The sequence below is a fragment of the Amblyomma mixtum genome, chromosome 2 (genome assembly GCF_055824585.1).
Source record: "Amblyomma mixtum isolate Tamu chromosome 2, ASM5582458v1, whole genome shotgun sequence".
Taxonomy (NCBI): Eukaryota; Metazoa; Arthropoda; class Arachnida; order Ixodida; family Ixodidae; genus Amblyomma; species Amblyomma mixtum.
This window is the reverse complement of record NC_143013.1, coordinates 238,112,612-238,140,337: the sequence shown is the minus strand read 5'-3', so window position 1 is coordinate 238,140,337 and position 27,726 is coordinate 238,112,612. Positions and strand designations below refer to the sequence as shown.

General features: G+C 53.8%; 1 protein-coding gene across 1 annotated transcript in view; it reads right to left on the bottom strand.

The window, feature by feature from the left end:
* The window catches only part of fabp (fatty acid binding protein), a 31,711-nt gene extending 4,475 nt beyond the window's left edge, over window positions 1–27,236 (bottom strand). The window contains exons 1-2 of the mRNA XM_089573360.1: window positions 27,002–27,236; window positions 5,419–5,591 (exon numbers count right to left, since the gene is read on the bottom strand). Coding sequence (XP_089429486.1) covers window positions 5,419–5,591; window positions 27,002–27,074 — 246 coding nt within the window. The 5' untranslated portion in view covers window positions 27,075–27,236. The remainder of the gene's footprint in view (window positions 1–5,418; window positions 5,592–27,001) is intronic.
* Window positions 27,237–27,726: the final 490 nt, after the last annotated feature.

Below are 27,726 nucleotides of genomic sequence, written 5' to 3'. Positions count from 1 at the left end.
TGTCACTCTTGCCGCTTCAGCCGTCGAGACTGCTCGAAGCGGGTATTTGCGACGCGGCGGAAGAAATCGCGAGCGTTGTCGCTTGCATGTTAAAACAGGCTTGAGACCCTGCACTTGGCGCTGGAGGCGGTTAGGTTGTCTCAAAAGAAAGCAGAAGTACTCAGGTCTGCCCAGCGCCTGCGGATCTACACTTGGCGAGCTTCCCGTGCCTATGTGAGAAGGCAGCGGCAATTAGTCAAGTTAACAAGTAAACTACTACACGGCAGAGACACTAACTCTATGGTAGTGGAGAGCTCGAATTAAGTCAACGCCTGGATTCCTTCGGCAGACGAGGATTTTCGCACTCCGCACCCATCAAAGCGCGGAGCTACCGCTTCGGGGGTCGCACCTGCGAACCAGAGGAACGATCATTTATCGGGGCTTGGGGCCAGTTCACGAAGCTGCCCTGCCCAAGTAAAGCTGCGCTACCTTGCAGGGCACTTCGCACAGACATCTACAGCTCAGAAACAAGGGGGACGGGTGAAACCGCAAATGTGCAGCTCACTCGCAGGTAACGGACTAAAAGGGTTTTCAGCGATCCTGCTCGCAACGCTAAAAGGTGCAGAGGCGACGTCGCAGGGGGCGTACAACGGCGACCTTCAACACGAGTGGAATTCCGATTGCGTGGTCGTCTCGAAGAAAGCGCTCTCAGTGACAAAAAGTGGGACACTCGAGTGGCGATAAGGTGAAGTCCGGGTCGGCAGCTACGTGAAAACCTCCCACTTTCACCGGCTGCCCATCGAGCGACCAGAGATATCGGCCCGGTTATCGCTACTAACTCGCGCTTCCGAAGACAGGACACTCGTACCCTCCAAGGAGTGCATTATAGGCACCTTACAACAAGTGTCAGCGCTACCCGGCACTCGCCAGCTCCGATAACGGGAGGTCAAGAAAAAAAATAAGGAAAAGTCCACGCGACGATAAGAAGCGGAAAGTCGCCGTCGACGCAAGAAGCACTTGCAGTTTCGGCGGACGCGCATAACCAATTCGAGATGAAAAGTAAAAAAAAAAAAGAACAAGAGGACGCGGCACGGCAACATTCTCACCGCTCAGTGCACACGCCGTCCGCAAGCACTAGCGGTGACCCCAGATTGCCGAGTGTCTCCAGGAAGATACAGAGACGGGGCCGCGACAAAGCGAACGAAACCGCCCACCAATGAGATTTTTTTCTGCAACCTTTTATCGGTCGCAGAAGAGGACCGCTCCGTGTGCCGGGTAGCTTTCCAGAGCCTGGTTGCTTTCCACTGGCACATTCCTGCATCCAGCTGAAGAAACAGCGTCAGCTGGAGGCGGGTCCGCCCGGTCCTCGACCAGAGCTGGGGAAAAGGCGCCCAGCGCACACAAAGAAAAAAGAACGAGGGGGGGGGGGGGCAGACATTCCAGGACAAAGTTTCCACCGCGCCCCTTGCGCGTACACGTCAGCCGAGGAAAAGATTGTGCCCGGCGAGCCCCGCCACAGATTGAGGTTCAAAGGGCGCGTCGCGGAGAATAGGGCGCGAGCATTGTGTTCGGCCCAGACGCGGCGGCGGCGCCGACAGCCGTCGCGAGGGGGACAAGAGCCTCGATGAGTAACGGCGCCGAACACGTGGGTGCCCGCTAAAGGGACGATGATGTAACGACGACAACGAGGAGGAGGAGGAAGAGATGACAGTGGACCGTAGAGAGAGGAATGAACGGAGGCAGGAGAAGAGCGCCAGCTCATGGAACTGGTATCAGCGCTCGATAAAGGGACATGGGAGGGAGGTGCGGGTCATTAGCGGCGCTTGTTCACCACCACCCGCTCTCTCTAGTGCTTGTGGCTTCATAGAATCACATTTCCCCTCGTCAAACTTTATCAAACACGAGATTTAGTACGCCGGGGTTTGCAAGACTCGGCGGGAGTGAGGAATGAGCGCGTGACGGAACGGTCCCCACGAGTACCGGACGCTGCCGATAGTAGCGGGCTTTGTGCGGATTACTTTTCGAGAGCTGCAGTCGAGAGCACATGACACTATGGGAGGCGTTGCACCTCGACGGCACGTACTCGGGCAGCAACTAAAAGGCATGTCGCGAAGAATGACCCCTGTGGCGCCCATCAAAGACGACACCAACAGTAACAGCGCAGTGCGAACGTTACAAAGAAAAAAAAACGCATCGAGTTCCGTTAAACCGAGTCATCCGTTTTCAAGGTCTGACTCGGCGGCAGTTCCCGCGACACGCCGTCACAGCCAGGCAAGGCTTTCGACATTTGTTTCTTTTTTGCAGTGGAATACCGCAATCGGAAGGGAAGACATGATGCAGAGGAAGCCGCCGAGGGGCGGAAAACAAAAAATCAACGAGGAACGAGGTAGGCGGTGGAAAGCTCCGACCATCGGCATCTGCCGCGCGTCCCAATATCCGCGATGCCACGGAAGATACCGCTGCCCTGCGATGACGCAGGCCAGCGCACGCAATGACCATTTACGCCTGACCACGTGCATGCGCCACCATACAGTTGTGACATTTCTCCGGAGTCGAAAGGACAGACCTCTTGTCTGTCGACATCGACGGACAGGAGTCGGTAAAATTAAAGAAGCACTCCAGCGAAGGAGCCGCTCGCGCGCGCGCGAAGGGTTTGCCATGAAAGCGGGCAATCAGGCAGTCGCTGCTTTTGCCTCGGGCAACGACGCGGGAGATACAAGGCGGGCGACGAAGGAAGTGACGCAGCCAGGAAGAGATGCCAAGAAGAGAAGTGGACGTGCCCTGTCGTACCGCTGGCCGGTTAGGCAGAGCCCATCGAGGGTAAAGTAAAAAAACAGATTAAGCTCGCTGAAGCGTAACATACGTCGGGTGGTACACGTACGCTGGTAGACGGACTTTCCTTCAGTTCCATGGTACTCCGGCAGGCACGCGCGCGCCCCCATGTTAACTGCTACTGGCGAACTATAACGAGCAGGCGCGGACAGCGCGCCAGTGCTATAAAAGCAAGTAGAACTCACGCAGCCTTAAATGCTACTGCTGACGCATGCGCACTGCAGAGATAACTGACCCGAACGAAGGCTGGGTCCGTCCACTGCCGCCGTGCACTACCTCTGTTCAACTTTGCAGCTTTTAAGAACTGATAACAGAAGAAAAAACAACTTTGGGGAAAACTGACCTTCTCTATAAAATCTTTCCTTGGGACATACAAAAGGGGCTATAAATGTTACTATAGTAATGAACATCAGCAACAAAAGCGCAGTCTGCAAAAAGGCGGAAGCCTGCGTAAGAAGAAGAGCATCTGCTGCACCGCGGCTACAGAGCTCTCAACGGAATTAATATTCCTAATGATAGATTAGCACAGCACTGGAAAAGCGACGATTTCATGAAACTAGAAGAAACAGAAAATACGCAGAGATCGTTTGCATGCACAGCAGCGAGCGCCACCTATTCTTTGGCGGAACGATTCAGGGCTGCCTGCTGGAAGGTTTATAGCAGGCGATAATGTTCTCCACGTGTCGTTTCAAACGTTCAGTCGCAACTTCGCCGTTGATAAGGCGCTACGCTAATAGTCTTTAAACGCGGAGTCTAAAGTGCTGTTTGGAGATGATCGTGCAGCACTTTCGGCAAGAAACGAGCTCGAACAACGACCGGCCACCCGGCCCGTCCCTCGGATCAAGAAACTCTAAGGGGGGAAGGGGGGGGGATTTAACTCTCCGACGGACATGCTAGCGCTGCGCCGCGCAGTCGTGCACCTGAGCAGTGATTCGGGAAGCGCTATAAATACGCAGCGCAGAGCGCCGGACGGCCAGGACGAGCAGCAGCCAGAAATACTGGCATTCGCGAGTGAAGCAAAACAGGGGCACACGCCTTTCGCTGCGGAACTCGCGCTTTCACCCGACTGCCGCACAGACACGAGACACCTTTAGAATACCTTGCCTTTAGCACACTGTGTATACCGTGTTGCCGTAAGAAATACCAGGTGCCCGCCCACCACCAGTGAGCACGCGCTGATTGGTTCCGATGCGCAAGCACGCAGCTGCCGGGTATCTGGCGCCACCTGGCGCCCTCAGGGCGACCTGTGCATGCGCACTGATGGCGCGTTGGCTCCGGTACTCCGGTAACGGTAGCACGACATACGCACGGTGTGCCAAAGGTGTCCACTGTCTCAACTTCCGGAAGCGCTGCAGTCAACACGGACAAGGACGAGCGCTCGCCTTTCTCTCTGCCATGCTTCTGAGCAGCCTCAATGCCTGGCGAGAATGAGAACTTCGAAAGAAGAGCGAGGCCAAGACGGAGAAAGATAAATGAACAAAAACTGGCTATTCTTTTCCAGACGTTGGCGTTCCTGTTTCGAGCCAAGAGCAGGACACGATAAAACACACTATTTTGAGAGGACTCAGGGGATCGAGCTCTTGGAGCTGGAAGCAATGATGTAGTACCCTTTAGTCTGGGCAGAAGTTTCCAGAGATGCACTGATCAGGAAAGAGGGCACCGGTGCACAGATTTCGAAGGTATGCGCGGACAGCGGTGCCTTCTATGTTCTTACGCCTTAAATATAGAAGCATCCTGATGTACAGACGGAGAATCCTTTTAGAAGCTGTCAGCACAGCGACCGCAGCCGGTGACAAAGTAATTCAGCCAATTCGACTTACATTTTGTCAAGAGAAGTATACACTGCCAGGAATCGCACCCTCTGCTCGGGCCCTGTTCGCACAAAAGTCACTGCCGTTCCTCGCTTCTCATGTTGCTTAGCCAATAGATACATTTAGCATAGTGCACACCACTACCGCTTACCGTGTATCGCGAGCCACTACTGCGTATGCGCAGATCGCCCCAAGGGCGTCAGATGGCGTCACGTCTCCCACGTCGGGGCGCGTGTTCGCCAAATGCAGCCGGTACAGCCAGCGATGACAGCGCCGCCCACCGGCAGGTAGCAGCCACATTAAGGCTCGTTATAAATATTCATTCAGAACGAAGGCTTGACATCGCCGCTATGGCGCAGTGGATTAGAGGCACGTGTTGCGTATGGAAGGTCGGCCGTTCGACTCCGCTCTCTGTACTGTAATTTTATTGTTTTTTAATTTCATCTTTTTTTCCATTTTCCCCTTTTAGGTCGCAAATCGTGATGCTTAGTGGCATATAACGCCGTTTAAGAGGATTTATTATCCCTTTTAGGTAAGCCGTTGTGACAATCTTCAGTCACCGTGATCAATTCACCGTGGTTTCGAGCCTTGTGGCTGTACAGGCTGCAGTTGGCGAATACGCCGTCGGGGCCAATCAGCGCGCGCGCAGTGACGGGACGCGGTACGCGCTATGCTAAATGTATCTAAAATATGTCATCTGGCGCGCAGAAACACTTCCCAGTGTCGCCGTAGTGATTTCGACGCTGAAAGGGCTTCACACTATTCCTAATCAGAAACGGCGGAGGGGGTCGCGTACCTTGACCTTGCTGCCGTCCATGCGGTCCTCCTCGAACTCCTTGCCGAGCGTGAACTTGAGCTCGGTCGTCTTGAGCATGGTGTGGGTCTTGATGGACCAGTCGTCGCCCTCGGCCTTGATCTCAACAGTCGGCTTGGAAGTCTGGCCGAGCTTGCGCCACGCCAGTCCCACGCCTGGTAAAAGGAGGGAGGAGGGGAAAGAAAATCAGTTAATTACGGATGCCCACTACATGGCTGCCCACGTGCGCACACACTACACTAGACTGGCCCCACGAAGCGTTTGGCATGCATGAGCGAAAAGCGTTCCGCCTACCCGAACAACGGAAACGTGAAATGCGTTCTCCCAAAACATGCTGGAACATGCCGTTGATTGACAGCCACTGCTGTCCCATCTGTGCTACGCCCACCGGGCACCAACGCAGGTCAGGATGGGGTTTAACCATATTTGCTTTGCCAGTCTAACCACGCTCGTACTAATCTGCAACAGCATCCATACACTTTCCGTGGAAAGAATGTGCGCAACGTAGCCATGCCACGTTCCACTTATCCTTGAATGTTCGAGCAACCGTGTCTTGTTCAAGTCACACAACCGCCTCAAGATCATCTTCCCAAATTCAGAAGATCTCCTGACAACATTCCGGAAGCTATCATTCGAAAACGGAAATGAATGGAAGTTATGTCAGGCCGGTGGTGTTTATGTGGATTGTTTCTGATGGAACTCTGCTTCCTTTTGGGCGTACTAAGGAACGCGTCTGCGCAAAAAGGCGCTTTGAAGGAAGTCCGCATTCGGAGCCAATTGACCAAGCTCACCTCACACCCCGGGATCCGCCCCTACCAACGACCGTTAACTTTGCCATCACAGCGGAAAAACAGTGCGGCAGTCCTTTGATTTCTGTTATGTTTTGCTATGAACAAGTCGCGTGTTATGGGGCGCTATTCATATATACGAAAAAAACGGAGGAAAACACGACCATTGCAAAAAAAAAAAAAAGTAGCCACTTGATATAACCTAACATGCAACACAGAATTCATTACACCCTTTCCTTTTTCGTGACAAGTCTCGTTCACTTTGTGCCCAAACTGGCAGTCGCTTCTGTGACAGACTTGTTTAAAGGCCCGTAAAGCCACAGCCACAGTGTCCACGTGCGTTCTACGCAGAATTTCGGTATCGCTACACTTTAATCAGCTCAAATTAAAGCAACGAAAAAAATTTTACTCGTCTCCAGAGAGCAGGTGTTTGTAAAACAAGGAGCCCAGAGTGTGCCGCAGCTCCAGGCAGCACGTGTCGCGTACGCACCCCCCCCCCCCCTTCCCCCCCTCCCCAGCCTGTGACAGCTGTCATGTTATGAAGAGGCATGTACAGCGGGGAAAGTTGGCTGTCAAGAGCTACATCAAATGCTCCCTTCATAGCGACAGCGCCCATACATGGTCGCTCAGAAATTCTCTGCACACGCTACCGAATTAATGCCGGCCGAGTCAATGAACCGACAAGCAAAACATGACGCTTGAAAAACATTGCTGGAAAGTCAACTCTAAAAAAGCGCTCCTCCAGAAGATCGAGCAGGCCAATGAGCACGACGGAAGCAAGCGTACTCCGTTATAACGAAACAATGGATATAACGAAGGAATGACGACTACACTTGGAAGCAGAGTTTAGTAAAGCAGAAAGTTGGGCTAGTTGGTATCGATCCATCCGAAAACGTGTTCTGCGTGTTTTTCTGTGCGCCGTTTTTAGATGGACACTTGGAAGAACTGTCAACAGGGGCTATTACGAAGTAATCGCCGGCACCCTTCAACTTCGTTACAACGAGGTTCCAGTATAGTTAAATTTATGGCGGATTGTGGCTTCATAGCAACATGCCGTTGCAGTATCACAGCTACAATGAAAGCCGCGGCACCCCCGCTTCACATGTTTGCTAACCAAATGATAAAAGGACGCCCAGCGCTCCACGAAGGCCGAAAATAAAGTCCAGTATCTCAGTTCTCCTGGGGCAGCTCAGCCACTTGACTCAGATGCCAAGCTGCAAAAGAGGAGGCAACAACCGCAGGACCAGCGCCGTCGGCAGCGAAAACACAGCACGAAACACTATCTCTGCGGCCAAAGATAGAGCGTCCCGCTAAGTAGGAGGGTGGTGGGGGGAGAGAGGTGACAACGGGAACAGCGCGCATGGAAGCCGGAGAATCTCGCTATCAGCGCGTGCTCCCCCGACAAGACAAACAGCTCGCGCCGCCGCTCATCAGCATGCGGTGCGAAGGCCGCGGGGGCGACGAGACGGGGAACCACCTCCTCCCAGATACGGGGACGGGGACGCAAGCACGTCGCCGAGGGAGCGCGTGAGGCCCAGCGAAGGAAGGAAGGGGCGCCCTTTGAAGCGGCCTCTCTCCCTTCCCGCCAGGGAGTAACCGAATATCTATGCCGCCACCGGATTCTGCGCTCGAAGCACGTGCTTGCGGCGGTGACGCAGCGGCACGCAGGACGGCTCACGTATGCGCTTCCAGAAAAGGAAGGGGGGGGGGGGGGGGGGGGGGGGTTGTCGGCGACGACTACGAGAGACCGAATGTAGGGGAGGCGTCTCCCGTAACACCACGCGCGTGACAACGAGAAAAGAGCCGGCGGGCGAACGGAAGGCGTCCGATGTGCGCGTACCGTCTGTCCGATCGACCGCCTCCGATCACACGTCGCAGCGACGGGAAATGACAGGTCACCGGAAGCGCAAGGAGATAGCTCGAGCCGTAACGGGGCCTCCGCGTGGACACTGCGAGTACAGGTGTAATCCGTGGTGACGCAATCCAGAGTGCGGCGCACTGCAGGACGTGTACTGCTGTCGTTTCTTGCGGGGTTTATGTGAAGCGCGCGATAGGCAGCACATTGCGCACAGCACCGGACGGTACACTTACCGACCTGTCTATCCTAACACGGGAGATACCGCTCAAATGGACAGGATGCGCAGCCATTTCGGAAAGGCGCGCTGTAATCACAGGGCCAGCACTATATACAGAACGGACAAGAGAGACCCGACGACGAATCTGACGCCTCGCCGATGAAAAGAAATTGGGGAAACACTGGAAGCCGACATGCCGGTCACGAAGACGGTCATCGCACAAAAGTGTCACTGAACGGTAGACGGCAGCCCCAGCATTCGCAAACTAACCGCCTTCGGAGATTTTATGCGCAGTCTAGATGCATGCACATGTATTGTTTCTTTTCCCTACGCCGAGGAGGCTGGTGCAACGTGCTTGATCTTACGATAGCAAACGCGCTACTACTAGCCCGGAAACGGATGGGTTGGTCATCCGAGGTCAGGCGTACGAAGACAGTTTGCAAAGTGCAAGTGCACGTTCCTCCCACTCTCTTGAGGACGGTTAGGAATTCCAAGGCCTTGTAAGTTATTCAAGAGACTCCGGGGAGGAATGAAAGCGACGAAACAAACAAGCCGGTGCCCCGGAAATCACACAGACGGCACAATAGGGGGCCCATTTAAGAACTACAGGTGCACACACATGCACGCTCGGCGGGACACGAACTCCACTTTCCTCGTTCGCAAAACTGTTCTCGAAGCGAGGCAGAGACGGGCGCCATTGTGGCGCGCCGATGAGCGCAGGAAAAGGGAGGTCGTTGATACGCACGCGACACCGGCATCACCCAAGGCCCATTTGGTAACGCGCCGACCACGCCACGCGACAGCATGCGACACATCCGGCCCAGGCGCACAACACCGCGACAGCGTAAGAGCAGCGCGAAGAAAAAAAGAAAGAAAAGAAACTGTCGACAGCGCGCAGCTGCACAACGACGGGCGCAGCTGCTTCGGCTCCGGTATAATTAACGAAGGCTGGCAAACAGCGCCGACCGAAAACACTATACACACTACGTACGAAGGGCGCGCGCGACTGAGCTGCAGAGCCCCGATCGGAAGGGCTCGTGTCGGGGATCCAGAGACTGCAGTGCACAGCTGCAGGTGTTTTTTTTTTTTTTGCCGACCACGTAAGAAGCTGCAAAGAGGAGTTACGCGCTGGCGTTGTGTCCGTTTCTAAGGAACTGGTCACAAGGGGAACACGTGATCCAGGAACTGTGAAGTCAATGGTTGCAATATTGCGCCGCCATCAAAATGCGGCCGGCACAGCCGGAATCGAACCCGCAACCAGGCACACCGCGTAGCCGCTGAACCAGCAGGGCGGGAAAGCGCGTAACCCAACTGTTTTGAGTTCTTTCGAAGACGCCAGCCGAAATTTGCACAGCGCAGAGCAAGGTCTACATCTCACCTTGCTCTGCGCCCGCCGATACGGAGGCCGCCAGTTATCGCAGCCACGTGAACAGAGCAATGGGGGTCCAAGTGCAGCCGCCAAGATATCTTAAGAGTACTGGAAAGAGAAATATAAATAGCAGCGGCGCCTTCAGGAGGAAGCTCTTGTTTCCCCGACAGTTATCAGACGACCAGGACAACGCGTAATGATTGGGGGCTGGCTTATAATCTGCCGCCACTGCAATCTTAACCGTCGGCCGAAGCAGAGCCGGAAGAGCTGCGGGTCTTTGGAGAACGCGGAAAAGGACGCTCAAGCGTCCTCAGCGTCGGCGACGAGCAGACAGCCCGGCTTGTGCAACCCAGATGGCTGTGAACCACGGAAGAGCGAAAATCAACCTACCTCCACCTTACCTCTTTCCGCTGAACGTTCGAATTAACAGATATAACAGTTGAATCTCGTTATAACGAATTTGAAAGGGCCCTGCGACCACTTCGTTATAGCCGCAGTTTCGTTATAGCCCATGTTGAGCGAGCTTCGAAGGGAATCGTCATTCCTTCGTTACATCCATTATTTCGTTATAACGAGGTTCAACTGTAATTCACGAAACCCCCGTACGCAGCGTTCCTCACCAAACAGCATCTACCGGTGCACGACCGAGGACCAGATGGGCGACTGTATACCAGGTAGTGTCGGGAATTGACTTCGTCGTTGGTAAAAAGTAAAGTGTGCTAGTGCAAGCCCCACGGAGCCCAGAAGGGACGATGTAGAAACTGAGGTAACCAGTCTGGAGGCGGTAACCACGGTAACCAGTCTGGAGGCGAAGTGGGCGGGACTGTCGCTCACAAGCGGACACTGCAGAGACAATGAGCATTGTGTGCGCAGTCAGCCGTTCATGCAATGCCGTCGACGCCAACAGTGCTGCAAACAGTCACAGCGCCGGGACCTGCTTACGAGCGTGTGTCTACTACTACGGCGAGACATGTGCAACGACTACGCTGGATGCATGCCCGACGTGCAAGCCGTTGGAAACTCGGAGCCCCAGCATCCGGGATCGATGATTTCATATTAATGGAGCAAGGCGGCATCTAGACCAAATGCTCCGTGGCTAACGCGCTCGGTGAATACGAGGCAATATATGCTTGAAGAGAGACCTATTTACAGACACTGGTGTGCAGTGTCAGGAGTCTAAACAAAAGGAGGTACGGTAATATGACGTGGGGGTGAATTGCTAGCCCAGTAGCCTGATCTGCACACTTACTCTCGCAAGGGGGCTGGTGCTGTGGTTAAGTGTCACGGTTCAGCCATGCCCCTGGCCCTGAAGGACAAGGCTGATGTTGGTAATGATATTACACGTGAATTGAAGTGGTGCACGGTGCGAAGAGATAAAAATAAATACTATCGCTTATATCCTCGCTTGGAAAGGATAAAACAATAATAACAATGTTCCATGATTACCTGAAAAGCTGGCGTGCTTTCTGCTGTCTTCTAGTAAAGGAGTTCTGCGAGCACATGAAGCACAGACGCAAGCCCCACTCCTTAAACGCTGAAGTACTGGCATGTCATTAAGAAATTCCAGGACGGAACAGTGCGGCGATCAGTAAGGTGAACGGTCGCGTCGCGGCTGTTAGGTATGAGACTGGTTACAAAGAAGGCAGTACGCGTGAGCAGTTAAGACATCTAGTTGCGTTGTGCCCAATGCAGTCCGCATGCGAAAGGCAAGCTCCAGTTTCCAACAGTTGCCTCAGTAATGCATAACTAGACGCCGACTTCACAGGCTAAGGACAGACGCGTACACGACAGCGTAGACCAGTTAGCGAGTTTGTCGGATTAGGCGCGCACCTGGTATGGGACGTAAAACGAGCCAAGAAGAGAAAGCCACAGCGTCCTTGAGAAAATAAATTTCAAGACCGCAGCGCGTATACGCTGCTGCGTTAAACAGCTGTGCTTGCTTCGCGGTGTCAGGAGTTCGCGAAAAAACGTTCCAAAAATGGGGGAAGAAGGAAGGTAGGGATAGGGAGGCTAGACAGCGTGTCTAATAAAAGAAACGGCTTAGAAATAATGGATGCGCATGTACTACCAACGATACATGAACTTACAAGTTAATTAAGCGAGAGCTTGGGTGCGCTATACGGTTCGATATCGAAGCCCAGAAGCTAAAGCTACAGATCAAAGAGGGACAACTGTCGCAAGGGAACAAACGATAGGAAACGGGGGCTTCCAGTAAAACGGCCGCTGCAAGACAAAGAACTAATACTGAACTTCCGCGATTAAGTGGACAATGTCCGTCTGCGTTCAGGCCAGCGAAACAGCAAGGCAACGAAACGAGTCTTTGCGAATTGCGCGTCGCGCGTTGCGAAATCGGCACCGCCATTTCGAAACAGGTTCGCGTGTCTGGGATAAATAGAGCGGCGGTGAAATTACTACGAATCGTATACGAGAACGTGGCCGTACACCCTGCGCAGCGGAAGCAGACGTCGAAAACGACCCCGTGATTGACGGTCGCCTGTCCAGTAAAGCGCAAAAGCTTTGCAGACTTCGCGAAGTGTAATGAAAAAGAAAAAAAAAGTCCAGATGGAGCTGGCTTGGTCACAGTGCCCTGGCCTTGCTGCTACTGATGCTCTGAGAAGGCCAATCCCCCGCCGTGGATATGTGCCATTAAGCCTGAGGTCATCATCTGACAAATTGTTCGCAGCACTGGGAAAGATACAACTCTCGTCCAATCAGGGCCAGGGAAGACAGCTAACAGTCTCAAATATCTGAGCAGTGTTGCGACTTTTTTTGTTCCCAAACTATTGCGGCAATTGAAAAGGCAGTTCGGGGGGTAGTATTCTGAAAGTGCAGTGGGCGTTTAATTCAGTGGCTAAATTAGCAGAAAAAGTCCGCACGAACACAACACTGCGGAGGATTGCAGCTGGACAGTGGTTCTCTTTCCTCCCCAGGGATGGAGCCACCAGTCGCGGAGTGAATGGCTCGAAGAAACACGTTTTGCACTGCACGCCGCTCCGATTGTCTCAGATCGCCGCAGCCTTCACAGCGTTGCAAACAACTTGTGAGATGGAGTACAGGCTAAAAGAGCGATGCAGATGCCCATTAACGTCGCCCTTTCGCCTGTTGGGCCGAACGCCCGGCGTAAGAAACAGCCGCTGCCGAGGAGTCTGGACAGGTGCGTGTGGCACTTGTCGCGGTGGAAAAAAATTCAGAAAGACAAACAGCCGGCGAGGACGCATATGCCGGCGAAAGAGAGCGACGATCGAACGACTGGCCGCGCTGCAGCTGCGCAACATGGAGGAGGGCGAAGACTGGGGGAAAGAGGAGTACGCGAGAGAACTAGTTTAGCATACAAGTGGAAGCACCACATGCGTACGCGTGCGTGCGCGAACGGCGCTTGCTCCCGCCGCGATCTTTGGTGCTGCCGGAGCGGCAGCGACGCAGCTGCGGAGAAAAATCGGCGAAGACGACGTCGAGCTCCGACGTGAGGGAGAGTGACGCCGAGGGCAGCGTCCTACTTTTCCCGAGGCTGGAGCCGGATGAACGAGGGCCAAGGAGTCGTGGCGACATTTGATGGAACGCCTCGTCGCTGCGTTCTAGTGAGGGAAATGATGAAGCGTATAATACTCTGATCCCGCGCCGGACCCTCCAGCCCTGGGGGGACGAAGAAACCCCTGAAATACGGGAAGCTCGCAGCAGTTTGGGAGCAGGCAATACGTGGTCTATTTGCGAAAACTAAGCATAAGTGCAAGAGAAGGCGATGAAATTGGAAAGCCGTGAGGGTTGAAGTATAGTGAAGGGAGAGGAAGGTACATGGCAAGGAAAGAATACTACGGCTATAGTACCTTATATCAAAGATGGCCTACAAACAAACATTCCGTCCTATCCCCCCAACCAAGGACGGTGGCCTTTGAACAAGTGCAGCTGTACAGCGCTGCTATTTTTTTACGCGTCCACACCTTTTGTCAGTTTTTCAACCTATTCGGCGACGCGACAGCCATTTCAGAAGCCCGTTGGCCGTCGCAATATACGAAAGCTGCAGATAATGCATCTAAACCATCGAACACAGAACAGCGTGGTGTCCGCTTTCCCGTCTCTATAGAGGCCGGGGAAACGGGCTCTTGGCAACCATTTCGTACGAGTTCTTCAAAGTTTGCGCCAAAGCTGTCAAAGGTTCCGCATTCGTCAATGATTCGGAGTATTGGTGGTAGTGCGCCCTCCGGTCGGCTACAGTCAGAAGGCGCACAGACACCGAGACTACAGCGACACCAGGGACGTCGGCAGTGCGTGGACACACGTGGCGACGAAAACGTGCCCCCCCCCCCCCCCCCTTCGCTAACGATCGCAGTGCATCCGCAGACGGTCTGAATAAAGCGGGGCACATTCTAGGCGAGCGATCATGAAACAGTTCTGAATGGGCGGAAGCCGTGGAACGGCGAGGCAGCACCTGCCAGCTGCGCCGGAAAGGGATCGTAAATGCCAGACCTCTGCGATCCGAGACAGTCGAACTATACAATAGAACGTAGCAGTTACATAGCGAAACATTTTTACCGCTTGCTGCACTACTCGACGTGAGAACGACAAAAGAAAAAGAAAACGATTGGGGGAGGCATCGCAGTCTCCTAAACCAACACATCCGGTCTAAACTCGCCATGATAAGCTAGTCACTGGCATCCGACGATGTGGATTCCTTCCTCGAAAGCCACAGTTACTGGCCCGTTGTCTCCCCTCACGCGAGAGACAGCTTCGAAAAAAAAAAAAATTATCGGGACAATACGAGCGTTTGTGCGCTATTACTAAACCTTCATAAAAAAGCGCTCGCCGCAATCGGGGTCGAACCAGCGACATCGCGCTCACTACCAGCGCAGCATCCAGTTAGTTCCTGCCATCTGCCAAAGCCTATTCGGCTACGGCGCGACTGTTGCCGCGCCTTTCTTTTGCGAACCTGCCCCCTAGCCTGCCCCTAGCCTGCCCCTAACATGACCCTCCTTGAAATGCTTAGCATGAGTAAGCTGCGGCAGATTTAGCTCTAACGATACTCCGCCATAGAAGTCCACGTATTCTATATATCGTGACTATGGACCACGCCGACGACAATGACAGCCTTTTCCGCTCAAACACAGTTCGTATAGCTGGCTCGTATAGCTGGCACAAGAAAAAAGCGAGAATTTATGCGCGCTTCGAGACGCATTCCTTTTCACTTCAGTTACTTCGCAAGCGGTGTAGACCGAAGAAAACCTACCAACTCGCCCACCTATTGATTCTTCTCACTGCCGAAATAGCAGTGAAGACAAAAGTCAGCTAACCAAGCAACTACCGGCACAGACCTGCACCCTTACGTGAACCATACATCCAAGCACTGAAAGCAGGACTTGCGACACAAACCACCTTTTTTTCCGGAGCCCTTCACTACGGCGTCTCTCATAGCCTTAGTCGCTTTGGGACGTTAAACCCCACAAAACCAAAACCAAACAAACCAGCAAAGGCGCAGACAGAGAAAGATTTTCCTCCGGGTAAAGAAAAAAAAAGTCAAAATATGCGGCGCGCCCAGACCAAGTAGGAAAAAAGGCAGCGATAATTAGAAGCGAAGCGCGAGAAGGCGTTGCGACAGTGCATAGAAAAAAAACCGGTCTCGCTCGATAGCTCGAACGTTAAACGCATTCAGGCAATTCAACCCAACCGACGTCGACGGCAAAGTCCCACTGAAGGTCTGCGCGCAGCCGCGTCTTCGGGCCGTGGATCAGATTCATCATTAATGGCAGGGCTTTGTAACGCTGTGCAATAGCTCATCTCTGACAGCCGCCAGTTCAACAGCCTGCCCTAGACGTACAGGAAAACAGTCACACGGGTGAGCACCCTGCGGTGCGGAGGCGCGACAGTGACACAGCAAGTCCCTATAGATCCCCTCTCCAATTCCACTGAAGCGGCCAGATCCAGGAGCCCCGTGGTTTAGGCCTGCCTACTCGGATTACCGACTATGCAGGATACATCAGACGGCTTTAGCATACCGAAGACGTATTAGAGGGGACGTATAGCGCCGACGCCATTCAGCGCGGAGGACGCCCTCTGTATTAGACCTCTCTGATGCTGTTCTCGTAACTCCGCCTAGGCTACATGTGCCGGCGTCCTGAATGCGCCAAGGTTCGTAGGTTAGCTAGCAGATTGTCGCGAAACCTGCGGTATTCGGATGAACCGGCCAAAGTTACTCAAACGGTACACGTGGCGAAGAAATAAAAAAAAAAGCTGAAGAATGCGCCGCCAACAGCCGCCCCCCTCGACTCGTAGGCGGCGCCACAATCCGCTAACCACCAGAGAGGCGGGCCGGATTTTTTATTCGGTGTTTTCGTGACAGGCAGGATTAACAAACTGTGCCGAGCACAAGTTCCGCTATAAAATCCTCTCCCCGCTCGTAGTGCCCAGGCGAGGGGACCATTACAGAGGAGTCGGGAAGCCTAAAGGGCTGTCATAGATCCTGAGCAGACGGCTGGCGCCGCGCAGGCTGTATGCAGGCCGCCGCCTCGTCAGCCATCGCGAGAGAGATACAGAGAGATACAAGTCGGAGGAAAGAGGGAGACTGCTTGCGCAGCGCCACTCGCCGTTGGTGTAATTCGCGTTTCCGCCTCGGCTCAATTAGACGGCGGCGGGCGACCGCTGTGGTGCCCGGTTGCACAAGGGGACCCCGTTGGTGCCTCGCCAGTCGCAGACACACAAGAGGCCGGCTCCAGACACTCGGGCAAAAAAAAAAAAAAAAATGAGGGCACGTCAACGGGCGCTGCTTGCTGAGACTCAGGGAGTACGAAAGAATGTGGGCAACCACCGAACGACTGTGCCCGCCGCACACACAGAGAGCACGCGCGGGTAAATGACACGTAACCGCGCGGGTTTGGCGGCAGTACCCGTTGTCGAAGACCGCTTGGCGTCGCCAAGAAACACTGCCGCAAGCATGCGCAGAGAGAAGGAGAGAGTATACTCATCGCCCCGCGCGCGCTCGTCACGAGCGTGTCGTCAAAAGTTACGGCACTGCCATTCATGAGGCGGCTCCTCCGTCTGAGAGCCGGCCTGCTAGCGTCGCAGCAGTCAAAACGGAAGGAGAGGGCGCAGATACGAGGGCATGCCCGCTGCAGACTGGAAGGGGAGGGGGGGGGGGGGGGGGGGGGGGGGGCTGCTCGGCGCGGAAGGCACGCTTCCTGCCCACACGCACCCAGCGAGAACGGAAGGTCGGTGGCGACGGACGAAGCGCGAGCCGGTTGACGCCGCCGCCGCCGCAGCACCATTTCGAAGCCTTGCCTGGCGGCCAAGGACGAAACAGACAGGTGGTGGTTAGTGGTCGCGAGCAGCCTTTCAGAGCTGTGGCTGCCCCCTCTCCCGACTAAGACCTGGAGGGGCAAAAAGCACCCGGCTCGCGCCTAGAGGGAAAGGCTGCTGGTGGGGCAACGACCCCGTCGATTTTCCAAAGGGAGAGGTCACGAGGGGTCATAGCGCGAACGAGCGCGCCGCCGACGCGATAGATGAGAAAGGTGAGCTACGAGTCTGATGGCCGCTTTTGCTCAATCGAGACTTCGTGGGATGGCGAGACGACGGCGCTCTAGCAGCCCTCACCCCCCCACCACCCACCCCCCGAAAAAATAAAAATAAAGACGGCAGCGCCGAAACCGGGCCATTTCGTAACGGCAGTTCGGCGAACGTAACTATACAAAGTTGCGTATCAGGAAGGGGAGAGCATTGACGGCATTTCGTGAGTCATTATGCAGATGCGCGTGAGGCGAGCATTTAGTACTCCCACGAAAAGCGCGACGGTATAGGTTAACGCTATTGACGTCAACTCGCGCGTCTGTGACACCGATGAAGTTGACGTTGTGCCAAGCACTACATTACAATAAAACGCGTCACGCTAAAGTTGCTCCCGCACCGAATAAAAGACCACCAGATTCGCGCAATGGCCGGCTAGAGAATAATCGTGCATTATAGCGCCCGGTGGCGGATAAATTTAACCATGTTCGCAAGCTGCATAGACAACACAATGGAGTTAAGTTTGCTTCATTAAATCCGTTATTTTTAGAGCGTTAAGCTCTACTTCTCGCGTTTCGGGTCCCAGCGTTGTGCGTTACAACCCAAAACGCAACCCAGTGGTTGCCATGGTAACCGAGGTGGTTACATAATGGAATAACCAGGCGGCAGCGTGATGCCCGAGCACCACAACTCGAAAATAAATTATATCAACCCGGTATACAGGGTGCACCAGGTAACTTGGATCAAGATTTTGAAAAAACCTAGGCGTTCTTTAGAACTGAAATCGCGTGGATGTTAGGGCTGATCTAAAGTTACAGTACCATTTTTTTGCTCGTCCTATTTGAATAATTAGTTGAGATAAATAAATTAACTTCATACGACTCTGAGACACTGGCCGAAACTAGCTTCTTGGCCCATTACTTCTAACATGCGTTTTGAGCAGCGGCAACGAGGTTTGTACAGGTGGCTCCAAGCGCAGTGTGAGTCGTATCCATGACTGATCCATGACCGCGCCCGTGACATTGTGGTCACCGCAGCAATGAGTGCGTGAAGCGCACTCATTACAGTCATTGGAGTGGCTTGGTGCACGCAAAATATTTGTGGAGCTACTGGATAACACGGGACACTGCCGTAGTTGTAATTACCGTCATCTATCAGTCAGCAGGAAAAGATAAAACTCTGCGAATCTCGGAGCCAAGGAACACAATGCCCTATCCATCCCGTGTACTGTCTGAAAACGTAACTGCCCACCGTCAAGTGTGACTGACAGCAAAGGCAGAGCGGTTTGTTCAGCCTGTCAGCCCAGTCAGCCCGCTGTAGTCACCACGCCAGCTGTCTGCTCTCCTCAGAGAAAGCACACACACCATCATCTGCCGAACTACGACCATTGCAGGAGAAAGGTATTCGCACTGACTTCCAATTACTCCTGTTGTGTTTCTACCCCCCCCCCCTTAACTCTCTTTGTGTGTTCCCGTCACACCTGTGTCCACTCGGACCACGTGGGCCCGATCATGCAGCTACCGTGAACATTCATCGAGGTCGACAACCTCGCGACGACCATGGGAAGTTGGATGCTTGGAATGCCCCTCCGAGCCTCAGCGGATTAGTGTGGCAGGAATGCCAGGGGCCATTGTCAGCCAAAACCCCAGCGAAATTCCTTGAACGGAGTGCTGCGGCGACGAAGGCAGGCGAGGCCCAGGAGCTATTGTCCGAGCAACCACCGTGAATGCGGAGGCGACCTGGCGGCGCCGTCACGCTGGCGGATAATTGAAGAATTCTGTGTCCCCGACTCGCGTTCTGGGCAATCGGCGGGGAGGCAAGTTCATTCCCCTGCTGAAAGACTTCAGGAGATTCCTTTCCCGCGGGGCTGGATGAGTCAGCAATCTCCCCCTCTCTTCGACCCAGCTGCGACAGAGTGGACAAGCTCGCACCTGCCCAGCCGTGGGCGGTAACAAGAAGGTCCCCTTCGGTCCATCCGATTGGACCGTGCTCGTCGACCATTTTTCCCCAGCCAGGGATCTGGGGAAACCGGACGATATTTAACTCGGCCGTGAGTGTGGCCGAGGGAAGCCTGCTAGCTCCAGTCGACTACGGTTGACGAAGACGTTCCCCTTCCACTGAGAGCCATTCTCAGCCCCGCTCTATGTAAATAATGTAAATATGTGAATACAGTTTTTCCTTGACCTCCCCTACTCCCCGTCTCCGGCCCACGTTCCTTCCTCCTTCGGCATTGCGGCGGTGCTCTTGGACCCGATGCCTGGTGGGACGCGCTTCTAGCATCGACAAATATATCAACTGGTGGCAGCGGCGGGATCTTCCACGCTTGGTCCTGGCTTCAGCAGTGGTGAGCGCTTGACTTTCTTTAAGAATCTGCCAGGCTTGATAACTCTGGAAATTTATCACTTCCTGTAGATTGTTTTTCTGCACGTGCTCGCTTATGCATTTCACGTAGCAGCTTGTATTGAAAGTCCTCGTTCGGAAGTTGCCATGGATTTGAGCAAGCTAAAGAAGCCAGAGTTGATGTTGCTGTGTGAAAAGCTGGGTATTGAGGCCAGGAAGAGTCACAGAAAGCCGCAGCTGATTGAGGCTATTAAGGAATGTGGTGCTAAGGAGGGTGACAAAATTTGGGAGACCTGGGAAGTCATTCAGGAGGGAATCAAGAACGCTAAGGAGGAGGCCGACAGGGTTGAAAGGGAACGCAAGGAGAAGGCCGTTAGGGTTGAAAAAGAACGCAAGGAGGAGGCCGACAGGGTTGAAAAAGAACGCCTTTACCGCAAGGAAGCCGCTAAGGAGGAGGCTGACAGGATAGAAAAAGAACGCCTTTACCGCAGGGAAGCCGCTAAAAAGGAGGCTGACAGGATAGAAAAAGAACGCCTTTACCGCAAGGAAGCCGCTAAGGAGGAGGCTGACAGGATAGAAAAAGAACATCTTCGTCTCAAGGAAGCCGATGAAAGGCAACTTGCTTTAATGCGTTTGGAGTTGCAAAATTTACTGGCGAAGCGCGCCGAGAGGAATTCGACATTAAATCAGGAGGTTTCGGCGCGAAGTGAAATTAAAATCGTGAATGAAAACTGCGTGTCTTTGCCCATTGCCCGCGTCGCGATCGAGAGCCCGCTCGGGGTGCGTCTGACCGAGGCAGCCATCTCCCAAAACCTGCCTAAGCAGCATCACTCGATTTCCTCAAATCGCTCGGATATGCTGCCCAAAGAAAAGGGCCTTTGTTTTAGAGATAACGCTGCGCAGGTCCTTACCACTTCGAAGGCTCGTGAATTCGCAGCGCCAGCAGAGCACGTAGTTGAAGAGGGCAAACCTGACAGCGACTGTGGAGCTCCAAGCCAGAGCGCGGCGTTAGCTGAAAAGCGCGATGCCGCACAGATTGTCCTTGCAACCCAGATAGGCGTAGGCGCAGCGCAAAAAGGTAGTCCTCCAGAAAGCAGTCGCGCGCTGAAAGTGGCAACTGCAAGTTCTATTGTAAGCGAGGAATGCGCCTCAGCGCTGCCTCGAAACAATGATCAGTTCAACGATCAGGGAACGACAGCCGCTCGCGACCAAACACCCGAAAACGAGTTATGCTCCACTGAAACCAGCGTGTCTTTGCCCATTGCCCGCGTCGCGATCGAGAGCCCGCTCGAGGTGCGTCTGACCGAGGCAGCCGTCTCCCAAAACCTGCCTAAGCAGCATCCCTCGATTTTCCCTAATCGCTTGGATATGCTGCCCCAAGAAAAAGGCCTTTGTTTTGGAGATAACGCTGCGAAGGTCCTTACCATTTCGAAGGCTCGTGAGGTCGCGGCGCCGGCAGAGCACGTGGTTGAAGAGGGCAAACCTGAACCTGTAAGCCCGAAGCCTATAAATTCTCACAGTGGTGAGCCAGAGCCGGCTCTAGTAAAGACTGGCGATGAAACGGACGCCGGCGACTTAAACTGTGACGGCTCCGCGTTACCTAACGGCGAGCCAGCCCAGGACTTACTCACTTCTAGCACAGGGGTTAAGAGCACCGAAAGTAGTGCAAGCTATAGTGAGTCTTCCGAATCAGGCGCAAGTGATGACCTGGAGCTAGGTGAGGAATTGAATTCCAATCTTGTGTTACCCCACTCGGATGGCTTTCTCGAACTCCTTCGTGTGGACAGAGAAACGTTCACCGCTGAGCAAGAGAAAGACCAATCTCTACGCAACTTGAGTCCCCAAAGTGACATAGGTGTGTCACGGAAGAACATACCTTTCCAGCTCCATTCTGGCCTGCTGTACCGCCAGTATAAGGATAGGAAAGGTATCGAACACGACCAACTTACTGCCCGCGTCGCGATCGAGAGCCCCCTCGAGCTGCGTCTGACCAAGGCAGCCGTCTCCCAAAACCTGCCTTTGCAGTATCCCTCGATTTTCTCAAATCGCTTGGATATGCTGCCCAAAGAAAAAGGCCTTTGTTTTGGAGATGATGCTGCGCAGGTCCTTACCATTTCGAAGGCTCCAGGATTCGCAGCGCCAGCAGAGCACGCGGGTGAAGAGGGCAAACGTGGCCCTGTAAGCCTTATAAACTCTGACGGTAGTGAGCCAGAGCAGGCTGGATTACAAACTGATGATGAGGCGAACGCCAGCGACTTAACCTGTGACGGTTCCGCGATCGCTAGTGACGCGCCCCGCAAACCAACAGCGAGGGTTTCCACAGAGCGGCGGCGTATAGAGGTGGCCAAACGGGGAATGTTAATGAAGGGGAAAGTGCGCCTCATGTTGACTGCTGCACAGAAAACCGGACAACCGGTTACCCGCCCCAATTTGGCACCTCAGCGCTCAAGAGTTCGCACGCGCCGCTTGAAGGGAACACAAGCTAAGGGGACGCAACGCGCGAACCCAATCCGAGAGAGGCAGATTCGCTGGCACGACATTCGCACTCCTTCGCTCCCTTCTCGCATTCTGCTTTCTGAGCGTCAGCTAAACTTCAGAACCGCGAGACTTGGACGAAGAACATTGCAGGGTCCCAAGCGGAAGTTCCTAGCCTTGTGTAATTTTGCACCTGCTAGAGTAGCTATCGGACCGCGGCCGCGCAGAGGGCGGCTGAAGAATAGGAACCAGTAAATTCCTCTAATCGTAACGCTGTTTCTGGACGGTTTCGAGGAATAATCCTGTTCAGTTTATTGCTTGTTTCTTTTTGTTCATTTAACTCTCCTGTACAGAAATGCAAGCTGAAATTCCTAGCATTATGCAATGTGTCATCTGCTAAAGCAGCTGTCGGACCGCGGCCGCGCAGGGGGCAGATATGACGCATAATCTCATATTGAGTTTAATGCTTGTTTTTTGTCTTTTGTTCATATCACTCTCCTATGCGAAATGAGAGCGAAAATTTGGAGATTGGCATTGCCGGACTCAGTTTACATGCGTTGCAGTAAAGTGCGAGGTAATGGAAACGCTGATGGCCTCAGCCGAAGCTTTCCCGTGTAATGCCCTTTCCTGACTCCCCAGACGTTATTCCGCTATGCAAATTTGTATTTTGTTTTTTTTGCTTTAGCGGGAATCATTTTTGTCTGTTTTGTATGTGTGTTCAGCAGCTCCACCTTCCCTTTGTGCTCTCACGGGCGGTGGCTTTCTGTGACATACACCGTGCTACGGCACCCCCCAAAATTTTAGGAAATTTTCCTCCCTTTTGGCTAAACAAGCTCTGTGTATTCTGGTTTGGTCAAACATGTCAACTTTCGGAGGAGGACGTAAATTTCACGCTACAGCTCATTTTCTCTAAACAGACTTTGTCGACTGAAAACAGCTTGGCAGTTCTTAAAGTCGGTTTGGCGCTTTCTGCTTGTTGGGCTTTGGACTTTGCTGGTTGAGCTCGTTACAGCTGTCAACGAAGCAAGAAGAACCTTTGGGCCCAGCTGTGACCAAAGGCCGAACGGACACAACTCCAGGTCTCTGCGCGCAGCAGCGTTGGCTGCAACCACTACGAGACCTCTTCGGGCGGCGGACGTGCTGTTGTGTTTCTACCCCCCCCCCCCCTTAACTCTCTTTGTGTGTTCCCGTCACACCTGTGTCCACTCGGACCACGTGGGCCCGATCATGCAGCTACCGTGAACATTCATCGAGGTCGACAACCTCGCGACGACCATGGGAAGTTGGATGCTTGGAATGCCCCTCCGAGCCTCAGCGGATTAGTGTGGCAGGAATGCCAGGGGCCATTGTCAGCCAAAACCCCAGCGAAATTCCTTGAACGGAGTGCTGCGGCGACGAAGGCAGGCGAGGCCCAGGAGCTATTGTCCGAGCAACCACCGTGAATGCGGAGGCGACCTGGCGGCGCCGTCACGCTGGCGGATAATTGAAGAATTCTGTGTCCCCGACTCGCGTTCTGGGCAATCGGCGGGGAGGCAAGTTCATTCCCCTGCTGAAAGACTTCAGGAGATTCCTTTCCCGCGGGGCTGGATGAGTCAGCAATCTCCCCCTCTCTTCGACCCAGCTGCGACAGAGTGGACAAGCTCGCACCTGCCCAGCCGTGGGCGGTAACAAGAAGGTCCCCTTCGGTCCATCCGATTGGACCGTGCTCGTCGACCATTTTTCCCCAGCCAGGGATCTGGGGAAACCGGACGATATTTAACTCGGCCGTGAGTGTGGCCGAGGGAAGCCTGCTAGCTCCAGTCGACTACGGTTGACGAAGACGTTCCCCTTCCACTGAGAGCCATTCCCAGCCCCGCTCTATGTAAATAATGTAAATATGTGAATACAGTTTTTCCTTGACCTCCCCTACTCCCCGTCTCCGGCCCACGTTCCTTCCTCCTTCGGCATTGCGGCGGTGCTCTTGGACCCGATGCCTGGTGGGACGCGCTTCTAGCATCGACAAATATATCACTCCTTTCCTGCGCGAACTGAAGCTACCCTATCCGCCTTATCCCCGGAGACTTCCTGATCTCTGTTCATCCGACTCTTCTCCACCGCCCCGTTCCACATTTTTACCGCATCTTGAAATAAGCTGCGTTAGCCTAAGCTGCGGAATCGTCAGCCATCTCTCCTTCGCATCACATGCTGTACACAAGCTCATGCCAGTGCATATTACGCTCCTGAACAGAGGAAGTCGTTACACACCAGCGCTACAGTGGCGCCGCCTGGCAGTGGCAGCCATATGTGCCGCGCCGATAACCAATAACCAAGTCCTGCTTCCATGCATGACCAAGGGGAGTTGCGTCTCGCCAGAGACGGATTCGCAATGTCACTGCCGAGCTTAACAGCGTTGCGTAACCTGTTCGTAGTGAACGCACGCAACACCTCGACCCGGCGGCAACGACTCGTTAGGTTTTACAACGCGGCACGACTGGTGCCCGCTACTCATCCCAAACGCAACGCACGACGGCGTGTATCAAGCGAACGTTACCGTGGCGCACGGAACGGCGTGCATTTGCAAGCACGTCACGCGAACCGCCTCTCCGAAACCTGTTATTAACCCGTCGATGGAATTCAGGTGATGATGGGCACACTTTCTCCGATCAGGGACCAGCGTAGTACGTTTGCAGTCGTATGACGCCATGTTGCGTTGCACTGAGACGGGAAATTGATATAAAACGCTTTCATGCCCGTTTGCCGTTGTGTGACAAAAATACATCTCATCTAGCGCAACGCACTCTGTCGGAGAGCAACGGTGCCGACGCAAATGCTCGTCACGCTTATAAGCGGCGCACTGCCAATGGCGTGTTGCTGCGCCAGAGAGAAACTTTACTGAAAACTGGCGCAAGACAGCGCACTCCGACACTCAGTAACGCCAGAGATGTCTTCCGAGCGTAGATTTCGCGAAAGATGTCTGGCATAGAGCACGCTATTCTTGGAGGATTTTTTTTGTCTCCTACACACTACGCGGTTACGTGCATAACCGAGAATCCGAGAAACGACGACTAGGTTTCCGTCCTACCTCGCTTCTCAAATCTGTACCGATAGGTCTGTTCAGACACGCAGAAAATAAATAAAACGCAACGTACTGCAGTGGCGACATGGAGCGACGGCAACGACACAGTTGTAAGCTGACAGCGCTGCAATCAGCGCCCCGCGACTTAAAAACAGACGCTGCAACAAATAAACTGCCCGTGGGGTGGATAGAGGGTGTGCTGTGTTCCAATGTTTGTGCCAGCGGGTATAAATCTATATGCTGTCGCAGTGAGCAAGCACCTAGCTAAAAAACAAACTCCCCGCTGTTCAGTGATGCTCTCTACCCTCGAAATGAACTTCACAAGCGTTATCGCGCGTTGAGATGTCCAGCACATGCCGGGATCCGCACGTCGCCAGATATTTGAAACGCCACTGTGGCAGAACATTTCTGCTCTTAAAAGGGCCTGCTCACTGATGGCACGGGAACCAAAATAATGGCCACAGGGGCGGTCAAAGCAAGTCCGTTTCAGGGCTTCGTCATGCCACTACTATTAACATACAGACACGGGCCAACAAAAAATTATCAACAGGGTGTTGCACGGGCAGCCATCGACAGTTCGGAGAGAGACTGAGGACGCAGATCGAACATGGAGGGGCGGTGGGTGCTTCCCCCCCCCCCTTTCCGCCTTTCCACCCACGCATACTCAAAAAAAAAAAAATCGTGTGGCGTTTGGTACAAAACCGTACTTTCTGCCGTCACTAATTTTGCAGCGTGCGCTTGCCCGGCAAGCTGACGGGAAATAAAAACAGCACGTGGCATAACTTAACAGTGTGGTGTCTGCTGGCTTAGCGAGGAAAGATGCCGACACGGGAAGCATGTGGAAACAAGGCATAAGCATTTGTTAGATTCTCCTTAGCTCTACAATCCCCCGCTCCTTTTGCGTCCCCCCCCCCCCCCCCCCCCTTCCAATCTCGTCAAAGTACAGGTCTGGACACGCCCCTGAGTGCATGAAGTCATGCTCTTTAAAGTCCCGTTATGCTCAACAACCACCTCTTTAACCCTCCATCTCTTGAAAGAGCTTACAACAATTAACAGGAGGGTGGGGGAGCTTAATAGCGCGACTGCACGTGGCCGGTTCGCTCTCCAATAAACTGTACCGTGGCTCTACAGCAGAGCACTTCGAAAGCGCACGTGATCACTGCGGAGCGCTCCGAACCGGCAGTCACGGGTGGCCGCATCAAAGGCGTGGTGAGAAAGTGCCGGGAAAACGCGGAGACGGCCTGCGTGCCCGAGATGACCGAGAGAACCGGTATATAAAAGAACGGTTCGCTTGGGCGAGCGGAACAGGTTCGCGCCTAAATTTTGTTGCGTTGCTTGCTTTCCTCGAGGCGGAGAACAATACTCTGAGGGAGCTCGCGAGCGTTCCGGACGGCGCAATACAAACGCCGGCAAACGAGCGCGCGCAATAAGCCTTAGCAGAGCCAGCGAACCGCCTCGGACGTCGATACAAACGATGGATTCGGCGGCGGCGTGGCGAGATCGCGTGACACGCTTTCCACCGCCGGCTCTCCCGTCATCGATGACTGCGAATGGAAATACGAAATGACTCGGCGCGGCGAACGTCGGCAAGAATTCCGGCAGCAGAAAGCCGCTTAGAAAGACGCAAGACGAACGCGATTTTACGCGGAGGCGACGACGTGCCAAGTAGATGAAACCGAAAAGGAAGCCATACGCGAGCGATCGGAGCGGAATGGCCGAAATTGGGCTTCCCAGCCGAGCACGGCGACACCACCGGCACCCGCGAGCTAGGACCACGTGAAAAGCCGGCATGCAAGGTGGCGTGATATTGAGGGGCAGCGCCGCTATTCGAAATATGGCGATCGACGAAGAAGCCGGTAAAATAAAATAAAGCGCGCCCCAAGTCGCCGGTCACGATTTTTCCAAGTTCGTTTACAGTGTGCACGAACGCGGTAGATTAGTGGTTGTCAGTAAAGGAGGGGGAAAAAAATCTCACCGAGCTGCTTGAGGAACTCGTCGAAGTTCTCGCTCTCGCTGAGCTTCCACTTGCCGAGGAATGCTGCTGCCATGGCTTCTGTGAGGGTTCGGCCGGAGGAAGGGGCGTGGGACGCTGGAGGCTGACGAGCTACTGCTGGATCTCGACGCTGAGCGAGCTACAGTGGCCTTTTGACGACGGTCCTCGACGCTCGCACTTGCTCACCACTAGACGGCGGAGGGGAGGGAAAGAGCAGCACCACGCAGCGTCGGGGTGCGCACGCGGGCAAATTGAAAGGGGAGAGACAGAGCGCGGGACAAATCACGCACTCACACGAAGCGAGAGAGATAGTGCGAAAAGCTTGGCCTCTCCCTCTCTTTTCGTCTAATCTTCCCTCCTTGTGCAAGCTTAGGAGGCGACAGACTTCCCGTGACGCCATGCTTCGTGAAATTTTTATGCTTTAACAGATTGTCCTGCCATCTATCAACAAGAAAAAAATGTTATTTACATAAAATGCATTTGCAAAGTTGGATTTAAACTTATAGATTATTGCCCCTAGATGACCTCGCAAAAAGTTCAGGTTTAAATTATAGTAACAAAATAGACGAATTTTAATCGTTGATTTGAACGTCATAATTGGTGATTGTATGAAAAAACGTGGTCCTCAGGTCAGCACCAGACAAGAATTTGGGATTCATTATTACTTATGCAGTCAGAAGAAACTTGAGGCGTGATTTTGCTGAAGT